The sequence below is a fragment of the Amia ocellicauda genome, chromosome 20, assembly GCF_036373705.1.
Source record: "Amia ocellicauda isolate fAmiCal2 chromosome 20, fAmiCal2.hap1, whole genome shotgun sequence".
Classification (NCBI taxonomy): domain Eukaryota; kingdom Metazoa; phylum Chordata; class Actinopteri; order Amiiformes; family Amiidae; genus Amia; species Amia ocellicauda.
In genome coordinates this window covers 5,023,182-5,035,721 of record NC_089869.1, presented here as the reverse complement: position 1 = coordinate 5,035,721, position 12,540 = coordinate 5,023,182, and the positions used below count along the sequence as shown (strand labels likewise).

Here is a 12,540-nt window from a genome sequence, read left to right as displayed (position 1 = left end):
CTGCGAGTTTCAGCTCATTCTACAGATGTTCGATAGGATTTAGTTTAGGACTCATAGAAGGCCACTTCAGAACGGTCCAATGTTTTCTTCTCATCCACTCTTGGGTGCTTTTTGAGGTATGTTTCGGGTCATTATCCTGCTGGAGGACCCATGACCTGCGACTGAGACACAGCTTTCTGACACTTGGCTGTATGTTTCACTCCAAAATGCCTTGATAGTCTTCTGATTTCATTGTGCCATGCACAGATTCAAGGTACCCAGTGCCAGAGGCAGCAAAACAACCCCAAAACATCACTGAGCCTCCTCCGTGTTTCATTGTAGGGATGGTGTTCTTTTCTTTGAAAGTTTTATTTTTTTTCCCTGTAAACATGGGAGTTACTATAAAGCTCTACTTTTGTTTAGTCTGTCCAAAGGACATTCTTCCAGAAGGACTGTGGCTTGTCCACATGCATTTTGGCAAACTCCAGTCTGGCTTTTTTGTGTTTCTCTCTTAGAAGTGGGGTCTTCCTGGGTCTTCTACCATGGAGCCCATTTTCATTCAGACAGCGATGGATGGTGCAACTTAAAACTGTTGCACCTTGAGCTTGAACGTCGGATTGGATCTGTTTTGAAGTTTTCCTTGGTTCTTTCTCCATCATTCGAACAATCCTTCTCTTGCGGGCACGTCCAGGGATGTTGGCTACAGTCACATGGGCCTTAAACTTCTTAATAATTGTGGCAACAGTGCTCACAGGAACATCAAGTGCTTTAGAGATGGTCTTGTAGCCTTTATGTTGACCATGCTTGGCTATTACTTTCTTTCTAACCTCCTCAGAAAACTCTCTGGTTTTCCTTCTCTTTTCCATGTTCAGTGTGATAAACACAGTGACACAAAACAGGAGAGTGAGTATTTTTCTCCATTTAAACTGGATGAATTAGTGATTATGCGATTGAAGACAGCTGTGATACTAATTAAAAGAGGTCTACTTGAGGTATGACTACAATACAATTATTTCAAATAACTTCTAAAGGGTATCAATAATATTGTCCAGGCCATTTTAGAATGGAATAGAATCTTTATGGAATAAGCAAGAATTCAGTTCTTTTCACAGCATTTTTGTTTTGTTTCACTACAAACCAAAGACATGCATGTATGATGACAAAATATCTTTTAATTTCAACACTTTTCAGGGCGAATGGTGCATTATTAGAATAAAATGTAAGGGTACCAATACTTTCGGCCACGTCTGTATATAACATTTATCATAATTTTAATTAAACATTAAACAAAGGCAGATGTGATAGAATTGTATATTATAATGTCAGTTCTAGTTGTAGCAGTAATAATAATAATATACCTTTAGCTCCAGGCTGGCCAGGATTTCCTGGTAACCCTATAAACAATAAGGATTTTCACAAATTACCACATTTTCATAAAAAAATGCAAGCCAGCTATACCCTTTAATTCTACAGAAGAATTATGTAGATAAGTAACAAAAATTTAATTAACTGTAGAGTATTCTAGATTATTTTGAACCACATGCAGTCCCCCATAGCTAAAAGATTTAGAGATGCAGTTTTAATAAAATGCATTTACATACCTGGTGGTCCTTGTAATCCAGGAAGGCCTAGGAGGCAAAAAAGGGGTAAATAAACACATTTTGAGATTCTACCATGAGATACATTTACTGTAATGTTGAATGGGCACAAATTGATATCTATCTATGTTTTACATGACCAGGGCTTTGTGCATGCCCCTGCATTTTAAAAAACACATTACTGTGGTTCCTTCTTTAATTCACTTTACACACAATGTTAAATGGATTTTAAACACCTTTTCAGAAAAGGCCTGTGTTGGAGGACAAAACAGAAAACCGAAGAATGGAAAATAAAGTAAAACACATATTCACATATTTTCCACTGTATAAGATCAATATTTTCACAGTTGGTTGAGGTCCTCATGGACATGTTTGTGTATGTTTGTCATGTGAGTTTTGAATGTGCAGGTGTGTCTTTCAGTTGACATCAATGAGTGTAACAAAACTGCACAACAAGAGCACACTGTCTTGCTAGTTGATGAGGAAGATGCAGGGCTAACAGGTGTACCTGGGGGGCCAGCATCTCCTGCGGGGGCAGCTGGGCCTCTAATTCCTGGCAGTCCGATTGGTCCCTGGTCACCTAAAGGTGCAGAAAAAGAGGCCAGACCCATAAAGCTCCAGACAAGTCGCTGAGTTGTTTACAGTAATTATTATAGAATATAAATATGATAAGTGTCTTTTCAGTAAGAGATATACAGGAGTGACATCTAAAGAAACACAGGCTTTACCTCTGCTGCCCTTGAGTCCATCACTCCCAGGAGGACCTGTTTGAAAACCACAAAAGCATTAACTGTGAAACAAATCCAGTGAAAAACCTGGCCTATTTATAATTTTTGAAAGAGAATTTGCAAAGACTTCAAGACTTTGGAAATATTTAATTGCTCTGAAGGAGCTCCTGTAACTAACTTTGCTATAAAAAGCATAAGAGCAAACTTTGAAATCTAAAATATACATAAATAAGTATTTTACTTTACTCAACTCAAGTATAACAGATATATTTAGTTTAGAAATTATGTTACATGATGAGATCTGCTTACAGGGCCAAAGGGCTGACAGTTGATTTTGCAGTCTTGTTCTCAGTGTCTCTGTCTCTGTGCATCACTTACCTGCTGGCCCTTGTGGTCCTCTCTCTCCAGCTGTTCCTGGCAGGCCCCTCAGTCCTTGCTCACCTGAGAGACACAAATAACAGGCTCCTTCACACTTCAGCACCGACCCCTGCACAGCAACAGCCCTGTGAGATACTTTCTGAGACGCACACCTGTCTACACAAGCATGCTGACACTTCAGTGATCAAGGACTGAAAAAACAATTGTCATCTACCTACAGAGCCATTGTTCAGCTGTTTTGTGTAAGTCTGTGTTTAGGACCATGCATGCATGCACAGAAATACAACAAGTTGGTTTTCTTGCTCTTGGTTCTAACTGCTACAGTGTTTGACTAGAAACAAAAAGACTTGTGGGAGCTGTATTACAAGATGAGTAGTCTGCTTTGTTTTAACTGTGGCTGGGCTAACAAGTGTGTGTTAAAGGTAACTACTTAATGACTTCTGATTGAGGATTTTATGGAAACTAGAACACCTCAACAGATGATTATAACAACTTTGTCCCTCCAGACCATGAAGGAGTCCTTTTAACTACAGCTGAGACTCTAAAATTGAACAACTGCAGCACAATGCAGAACCCAGTATCTGCTCCCTCTACCAGACCTGAAGAAGCACACACACACCTGTAGATCCACGAATCCCTTTCTCACCGTGGTCACCTGCGTAAGACAAATACAAAACAGTAAAGCTGTGTTGTAGTATTACACTTTACATAACTAGTTTTCATTAAGTTGCTTACTTATACATTGCTATTAACTGTATATTTTAACTTCTGTAATGTTTAAACTATAGTTGTATTATGCTTTATTTGAATTTTGTAAGGTATTATTGCACTTTTGTATTGCTCATATAACCTGTAAGTCACCCTGGATAAGGGCATCTGCAAATAAATAAATAAATACATACATACATACATACATATACACATACATAAAGTGATGATGTTACCCAGAGGAGGGGGCTAAACTGTGTCAGGAAACTAAGTTTAAAAGTAGACTTTAAAGGAAGACAGATTTTACAACCTTTTTGTTTCCAACTGGGCAAGTACTTAGGAGAAAACAACCCTGCTTTTTCAAATTCTGCACTGGAATGTTTCTTTGTTTCTCAGGGATCAATGGATTAACAGATTTTAATTCCAAAATTTACTCTGGAAGTCACATGTGCATCAAGGTGAGTAATTGGTGTTAATTAGTTTGAGGATGTACATTTGCATTATTATTTCGTCAATCACAATTTGGCTAGAGAATAATGCAGTCACAGAGACTGAGGACCATGGTATCAGAGCCTGACACCCTACCTGATCCAATCCGAATTACTTACCCTTTAATCCTTGAGGCCCAGCAGGTCCTTTTTCTCCTGCAGGGGGAAAGACAGGAAAAAACAGGTGTTTAATTTGAATACAAACAATGATGTATTATTTTGTGTCCATCAGGCATGACAAATACAGCGATGCATATTAAATTGTGAGTAGAGGGCCTGGTAGGGGTAGGGGCCACTGTTCGTATGAAAATGTTTATTATTTTATGCAGAATCAATTTCTGAAATTAAAATAAAGCACAAAATTGAACCATATTTCTATGCTGTTCCCTAAAACATACCTCAAGGCATTATGAACATTCAGAAGCATAAAGTTGTCAGAGGCGGTTCTAAATTACTTTGAAACGCATCTGTCTTTCTTCCCAGTCCATCTACTGACTCTTTATCAGCTCATATCTATTACTAACCCTTAGGACCAGGAGCCCCCGTCTCTCCATTGAAACCTTGTGGACCAGGGGAACCTGAGGGCATACAAGTGAACAGACAAGATATGAATTGGTGTAATTTGAACAAACATCCCTTCAAACTAATGACTGAATTCAGTTAATCACATCATAAGATAGCCACTTACCTGCCACTCCTTGAGAACCTGGAGAACCCATTGCACCTGAGATGTGGGAGAAAACATAAGAACATTTACAAACAAGAGAAGGTCAATCTCCATCAACAACACTGCTTGGTAATTCATTCTGCATAAAGAAATCAAGAGAAGGTAGGGTAAACTGTTACTGTCTTTAAACAATTAAAGGCCTATGTGAAATCTTTCAGAAGCATTCAACATTTAACATCCCCATTACATATTTATATAATTTCCAGAGTGTTCTGAAGGAAACGAACTGCTACGGATGGTTGATTTCTTACCTTTGGGTCCCATTGGGCCAACAATGCCAGGAGGTCCTTGAATTCCAGGACTGCCAGTTGAACCTGGGATCACACAGACATGGTGTGAGCCAAGCTGAGCCTTCTGTATGAAAGTGATTTTCTTCCCTTTCATATTCAAATATAATATTTTAAATGGGTGCATTTGTAACTGTTCTGAATTGGGGGTTAGGGTCTTATCTTAAGGAACAGATGTGGCGTTGCAATCAGAGAGAAGATAAATTGTGGCACTTTCTCCACAATCCATCTTGGCTTTTGTCAGGCAGAAGAAAACCATTCATATTCTGAGACACGAACCATTCTTTATGGTAAACAGAAATGGCAGTATAAATAAACTTTTGAGATTCAGAAAAGTCATGTTTGATAGATGATATTCTTCTAGATTTTTCATTAGGTTGTAGGTTTGTCAAAAATACAGATAATTCAATACTACAGCGATACAAAATTTCAACAAAGAAGAGACAGCCGATGTAACCAATGGACCTTATCCACGGTCCCAGCAAAAACAAGGCTCTGAAAGCATCAGTTCCGGAAGTGCGATAAACAAATGTGTATCACTGCTGTGTTCCTAGCCGTGTGTGTGATTCCCTTTATGACAGCTATAAAGCCCTGCCATTTCACAGATTTCAAGTAGACAAATAAAAGGAAAGCCTGGATTATCACAATTCACTGAGACACTGCACCACTTTTTGTATTTTTACAATTTGGTATTGATTGGACTGATTACATTCGGTGAGCTCTTAACACTAGAACCGTCGAGATTTCGGATTAAATAAAACCACCGCACCCGCAAAATGCATCACCTTTATAAAACAGCTGTGTTATGAAATCGAAAAATAAACAGTTGGATTAAACTTAATATTTTTACATATGAACATCACACAACATTTTCACCGCAGTAACACTGCATTCACATTGAAAATGTAAGTATTTATAGGCTACATAAACATGAACAAACATTAAACTGTGTAAACTGGTGTAGAAATCGGTAAGCACATATGCTAGCAAACATACAATTAAAAAACAATCAGTTATAAAACTAGCATAAAATTAAAGTATAACATCTTATGCAATGTGAAAGCGTTTTGAGATGGGGTTGACTGTATACAGCTGGATACATCAATGCAGGGACGTACTTTTCAACACTGCAGTGCATTTACCACAGACTGTATTTCAACAACTTGAAACACTGACAGGTTTGTTTGTGTTGCATTTAGCAACCTGGCAGTGTCTTTATTCCGTGTGCAGCGCTGGGTGAGGGGCATCTTCAGTCCTGTAGATACTGAATTGTAGTGCCAACAGCAGTCTAATAAACGCTACCAGTAGCCAGCCTATCGCCAGCCTTGCACCTGATACAAAATAATGAGCACATGATCAGACAGTGACTGATCAAGGCATTGATCCAGAGACCTGGGTTTGCAATGAGACCAGGGTGAAGTCCAAACGAAAGTTAGAAACTAGCCTATGTGCCTATTGACTGTTACTACAACAAGCCAGATTAAACCAGTCACGGAATGCTCTATGTCAGTGATTCACAACCTGTGGGCCGTAGAGGTACTGCAGGTGGGCCGCAAACATATATTTTTAAATGCTTTTAAAATAGGAATAAATGTTTTGTTAAATAAATAATAATAATAATTAGGCCTGTCTTGGAAGGTTCGAAGGTTCGTTCGGTCTCCAGACCTTCGGAGGTTTTGAAGGTTTGTCACGTGACAATCACATCATTGGCTGTATTTGAAACCGCATACTACCCATACTACACGTACTACATACCAACATTTCAACATTACTGAAATGTTGGTATGTAGTACGTATAGTATGGGTATTATGCGGTTTCAAATGCAGCCATTGACTTCAAATGTCACTCGTAGTCTATCTACATTAAAACATTTGTATAATGCCGATTACTTAAATAAAAGTTGTGGAATATAACAAAGTTAAAAACTGTTGTGTCAGCAGGTATTGGACCAGATTAAATTTAAACAATGTATTTTGAAAATGTACGATTACACTGATAATTTAACTATTTTTATTTCTGAAAGAGTACTAACCCACATCTATCAGCATGTATGTGGACCACTCTGTGTTATTCTGCATTATTGTTTCTTTATCTGCCATCGCGCAAAGTGTTGTGCAATATAATGCAAAAGTAAAAAAACTAAACAAATGTCTCGAAAAACATCTGCTGTTTGGGATTTTTTGCTAAATGCACAGAAGACACCCAAAATGTTGAATGTAAGCTGTACAACTGAAAAGTGGTATAGGATTAATAAGCCAATTGCAAAGAACTGAAAGCAGCGCACTAACTGGAGATGATCCCGTGGTTAGTAAACAACTCCGTAGTAAGTTAATTGCAATTTACCCATTATTATTATTACTATTATTATTATTATTATTATTATTATTATTATATACTGAAAAATATATGTTGACACAAACTGTAGAAGGGAGTCTTTTTCTTTAGTTTCTTTTAACCCAACTATTAAGGTTACTGTGTTCCAGTGTCTTTCGAATTTACTACATTCAGTATAGTTGTCTTTTTTTAATGTTACTGAACACCAGGGTTAATTATGAGTCATTTTATCCCTGCTAGATAGCACTTCAGTTTTTTATGCCCCTTGTGCTTTTGATTGTTTTCCTCCTTGCTCCATTTCCCGTTGCCCTTGACTGTGTGTTGCATCTTGACAGTACTTAGCTTCACCTTCCAGGATGTAGGACCTCACTTACTGTACTTGTGTAAATTGTAAATTGGAATTTGTAAAATTTATTTTGTATTACTATGTTTTAGTTAACGTGAATTTGTAATGATTGATGCCTTGTACTTAACTGTATTTTTGCACTTTGTTTTGCGCTTATGTTTTAAGTCGCCCTGGATAAGGGCGTCTGCCAAGAAATAAAAATAATAATAATAATAATCAAGGGTTTTACACCGTTTTAATAACGATTAGTTATTTCTGACACTATTTTCTCTATTGAATAAAATACAAATTAAAGATAACATGCATACGTCACCACACATACAGTTTATTAGGAGTAAAGTGCTTTCACTGGAAGGTTAACATGTTTCATGCAAGTTAAATCAATAGCCTAACTATATATAAACCATGTGCTTGTAAAAATAAATTAAAACACAATTACTGTTCGACATAACACATTTTAAACTACAAGGGGATGTTTTATTTTGTTTATATGGATTAATTGTAAAAAAAAAAAAGAAAAAAGGATTGGATTCAATTCTATACACTTAGTAGCTAATGTTATGTTATTGACAAATTATGCAAATGAATTCAATGTATTTAAATGTATTTAAAAATGAGTTTTTGAATGGATTTTGTGGGTAGTGGGCCTCAAAGATTTATGATGTTGATCAAGTGTGCCTTGGAATGGAAAAGGTTGGGAAGCCCTGCTCTATGTTATGTTGGCCAAAGAAATTACCAAAATATACATGAGTGTTATTAGCTACCTGCACTCTATTGTTCTGAAGAAAATGTTTGAAATGTTACTGAATTCTGGAAAGAGTTCTGTTAATATTTGTGTTTACTGCTCCGGCCCATTTGATCTGGAGTGAAGATTGTGTATCTTTATGAAAGGAAAGCTAATGTATGTTATGTGTACAGATTTTTTATTTATTTTTGTGTGGTATCCAGTATCGTGAAATTGAACAGGTATCATATCGAAGTTCAAAATTCTAGTATCGTGACAAGCCTATAAGGTTGCATTCCTGGATCATTACACTGCAGCATACCTCGAAGAGGACAGGAAAGTCCATACCTTTCTCTCCCTTTTCTCCGAAGCCAGGTAGCCCTGGTTCTCCACGGGGACCAGTGGACCCTTCTCTGCCCCTCGGCCCAGATGGGCCTTCAGCACCACGTTCACCTAAACACAATACAGTGCCTCACTGCATTAATCCCAAGATGGCAGTTGGTGAGATTACATAACCAAGACATACAGGGGCAAGAAAAAGTTTATGAACCCCAATGATAATTACAGAATTTCCATAGTTCTACCACGATAGCCTTCTTGAATCAAAAGCAGTCTTTTCTTAAATATCCAGTTGGGATAATATTAACCAATTCTATGTCTTTATAAACAAAATGATGTATGAATTAGACAAACAATTAATAATTAATAGTCCGGGTATGTAAAAATCTATCTTCATGAATTCTGAATTGTATCAGAAAATCTAGAGGAGAATGTCAGACCATGAGCTGAAGCTGAAAAGAAAGTGGGTCATGCAGCAAGACAATAATCCAAAACATAGAAGCAGATCTACAAAAAAATGGTGGCAGAAGAAGAACTTCCACATTTTAGAATGGCCTTTTCAAAGTCCAGACCTAAACCCCATTGAAATGTTGTGGTGGGTCTTGAAGTGAGCTGTCCATGCAAGAAAGCCTTCAAATTTCAACAATTTGAAACAGTTGTTTAATTAGGAATGGGCCAAAATTCCTCAAAACCGAGGTGAGAGACTGACCAACAGTTACAGGAAACGCTTAGTCATTTCTGATCAAAGGGGGGTGCCAAAAGTTACTGAATTTAAAGGTTAACATACTTTTGTACACATAAATATTGAATGTTGAATCATTTTCATAGCTGTTGAAAAAGTATAATGTTTTTGTGTAATTTGTTTAATCAGGTTACCTAAGATTACTTAAGATTTAATAACATTAGACATGAGGTTTGAAATATGTAGCAGGTAGACTCATAAATTAAGTAAGGTAGTCATAGAGCATTTGGAAGGCCTCTCCATAGAATCATAGTCCATATTTTTGAAGTTGGAAGAAAAAAATGAATAAGAAGTATGCTGATTTCAGTTACTTTTTGGTTTTAAACAAAGTCTCCAAAGACAATCCTGTTGGAAAGATAGAAGGAATATCCCAGAAAGAATGGCTCGGACAGTGATTTGTATCTGATATGTATCCGCCTCCCTCTCCCCATCTTTACCTGAGCTCCCTTTCTGGCCCTTGGGCCCCTCTTGTCCTGTGTGTCCAATGAAACCTGGAGGACCTTGATGTGAGAGGAAAATGCTTCAGTAACCAGTAACATGCAAAGCAAAATTTAATTAATTTATTGGTGTATTTGTTCATTTATTGACTAATTCCCCCACTAAACTGCTTTATGGTAAATACCTGAATACATCAATAAGCACTACCTAAGTTTCTTTTAATCTAATACTGTGGTCTAAATCTGTATTCTTACCTGGAATACCAGGGAAGCCATTATCACCTGAGAAAGAGAAAATGTCAATTACTTCACAATGCAGTAATATTTAGATTGATAAAGAATTTGGGAAGCATAAGATAAGGCTTTCTGTAGCAATCTCCCTAATATCGAGAAGAAAACATTTAGAATATTCCATTCACTGGAACACATTTATTGTATTTCCTCATTGCACTGAAATCATTTTTGACTATAATTAGCCCTTGGATAATTGAAGAGATTAGTGATTAATGAATACAGTCTGTTTTCAGTGTATTGGAAAATTTGACTAATAGGTTTGCTATTTGCTGATTGTCTTGGTGGTTGGTGGTATGTATTGACCTGTTGTTTATGTGGCAGTTGTAGCCTACCTGGCAACTGAACTAAATCCTTATTGTTTTTCTTACCAATACGCTGCCAAAACACTACAAAATAATGAAGCTGAAACAACTTCCTACTCCAAATGAAGGATTCTCAGATTTATTCTTTCTTCTATGTTATGTGCTCTCTGCACAGATGTCCAATTTGAAAATCCAAAAAGGACATGTACAATATAGGCGATAGTAGGCAAGCTGCATTGTAAATGTGAACAGAAACAACAAAACAGACTCTTTCACTTGTGTATCTATAAGATGCCTTCATGGGTCATTAATTTCCTGAAATCTATATCCCTTTTGTTTATCTGGAGATTTGGTTTTCCTGACCAAAGAGAATGCCAACACCTTCTTCTCTGTGAAATCTGATCAATGAAGATTTAAAAGAAACACTGACCTTTAGGTCCTGGAGCCCCCATGTCACCTGAAATAAATTCAAGCAAACAGATATTTTTTTAGGAAATAACATTTACTTCTTAATTTCTCCACAAGTCTGCCACTTGTCACAAACAAAGGGACCTGTCTCTGCTTCCTGTAATACAAACAACTTCTGATATACATTCTCAATCCGCGGACCGCTGCCAGTCTGTAGCATATTTGGTGCTGATCTGTAAAATGTCTGCAATTCTATAATACCACAAAACAGGGCTGCAAGGTAAACAATTTTGGGAATGACGGACTTATACAACCCAGTCTCATATTTCACCATTATAAGACAAAGGGAATGCTGTAGGATTTAAGGTTACATATCCTGTTACCTTTGAGTCCAGGCTCTCCTCTTTCACCTTTGACAGAAGCGGCAAGAGTGGCTGCAAGAAAGTGAAAAGACCATCAGCTGAAATCCTGGCTCCAGGGCTAGTTAGAAAGATATGTTCAGAGAGCCACTTTAAAGCTACAGATTTTAACCAGGAGACAGCGTTCTAAATTGTAAGAACTTGGTTAGAAGGCATTCAGAGTAAAAGATGTACAATCTAGCACACACAATTACTGTGCTCCAGAAAATGATTGTAAAAGTGGACAGACAGACAGACTGATCAAAAGATTAATCATAGGTGAGCCTAAAAAATATATATTGCGTGAATACTTGGTTTGAATAATTATTAAGCTGTTGTTGTAATTTAAACTATGGCATTGGAGCATTTAATATCGCCCACCTCACAAAAAACACTTCTAAGCAAATTAAACTATTCTATTTCATGCATACACCATGAACAAACCACTTGGAAGAAAATCTGTCAAAACATCAATGGATCAACCGTACCTTTTATGGTTTCCGAATGCAGCTCTGTCAGTAGCAGGTCCTGCACAGTCTTCTTCAGGATAATGTCGTCAGTAATGATATTGCCAAGGTTATTGCGGTCTTCTTTAAGTTTGCTAATTAACCCGGAGTTGCTCTCCAGAACTGCCACACGAGACTTTAGCTTCTTCACCTCATCCGCTGCAGAGAGAGAGACACCATAAACAATGGAGGCCACAAATTCATTCTAGAAAAATATGTGTATGAAGCTAGGTAATTAGCTTTAATTACTTATTGAAATACATTTCATTTTCATTCCTAATACTGAGGCACATTCAAATACTGTTGTTTTACTTTTTTAGATTAATTCATACTATGACATTTTGTTACTTCAAGGTCAGGTTCAGACAACCTAGGTTAATACACCAAAGGAAGAAAAAATATTGCAGAAGATGCCAGACACAGTGCACATTCCTCACAGCATTCAGGATTATTAAAACAACTCCTCAAAATGTAATCTGGAAATCTCAACACAGAACCACTTTCTTCAATTATATGAATCCAAGTACCAAAAACAAGCATTTTAACTAAAATAATGATTGGTTGAGTGCAAATACATACAGCTTCTCTGACACACTCATTCAAGGTTCTGCAGAAGCTCTAATAAGACCCGGTTTTACGCTGCCCCCGCCGTCATACCCAGAGCAATGAGTCCGAAGAGCAGGCCAAGGAGTAGCAGCAGCCCCAACAGTAGTCCCAGCAGCCACTTCCACCAACTGCAGCACGAATCACTCGCTCCGCAGCAGCCCCCACCCCCGCCCCCACCATAATCCTCCACCTTGTGGATCTCTATGAGGA

General features: G+C 37.5%; 1 protein-coding gene across 1 annotated transcript in view; it reads right to left on the bottom strand.

Annotated features, from left to right (window-relative positions):
• col17a1b (collagen, type XVII, alpha 1b) overlaps positions 1 to 12,540 on the bottom strand; it is a 40,922-nt gene that overhangs the window by 13,379 nt on the left and 15,003 nt on the right. The window contains exons 17-33 of the mRNA XM_066693217.1: positions 12,382 to 12,531; positions 11,707 to 11,883; positions 11,204 to 11,254; positions 10,843 to 10,869; positions 10,072 to 10,098; positions 9,817 to 9,879; positions 8,647 to 8,751; positions 4,858 to 4,920; positions 4,568 to 4,603; positions 4,404 to 4,457; positions 4,000 to 4,035; positions 3,303 to 3,338; positions 2,684 to 2,746; positions 2,306 to 2,341; positions 2,086 to 2,157; positions 1,581 to 1,607; positions 1,338 to 1,373 (exon numbers count right to left, since the gene is read on the bottom strand). Coding sequence (XP_066549314.1) covers positions 1,338 to 1,373; positions 1,581 to 1,607; positions 2,086 to 2,157; positions 2,306 to 2,341; positions 2,684 to 2,746; positions 3,303 to 3,338; positions 4,000 to 4,035; positions 4,404 to 4,457; positions 4,568 to 4,603; positions 4,858 to 4,920; positions 8,647 to 8,751; positions 9,817 to 9,879; positions 10,072 to 10,098; positions 10,843 to 10,869; positions 11,204 to 11,254; positions 11,707 to 11,883; positions 12,382 to 12,531 — 1,059 coding nt within the window. The remainder of the gene's footprint in view (positions 1 to 1,337; positions 1,374 to 1,580; positions 1,608 to 2,085; positions 2,158 to 2,305; positions 2,342 to 2,683; positions 2,747 to 3,302; positions 3,339 to 3,999; positions 4,036 to 4,403; positions 4,458 to 4,567; positions 4,604 to 4,857; positions 4,921 to 8,646; positions 8,752 to 9,816; positions 9,880 to 10,071; positions 10,099 to 10,842; positions 10,870 to 11,203; positions 11,255 to 11,706; positions 11,884 to 12,381; positions 12,532 to 12,540) is intronic.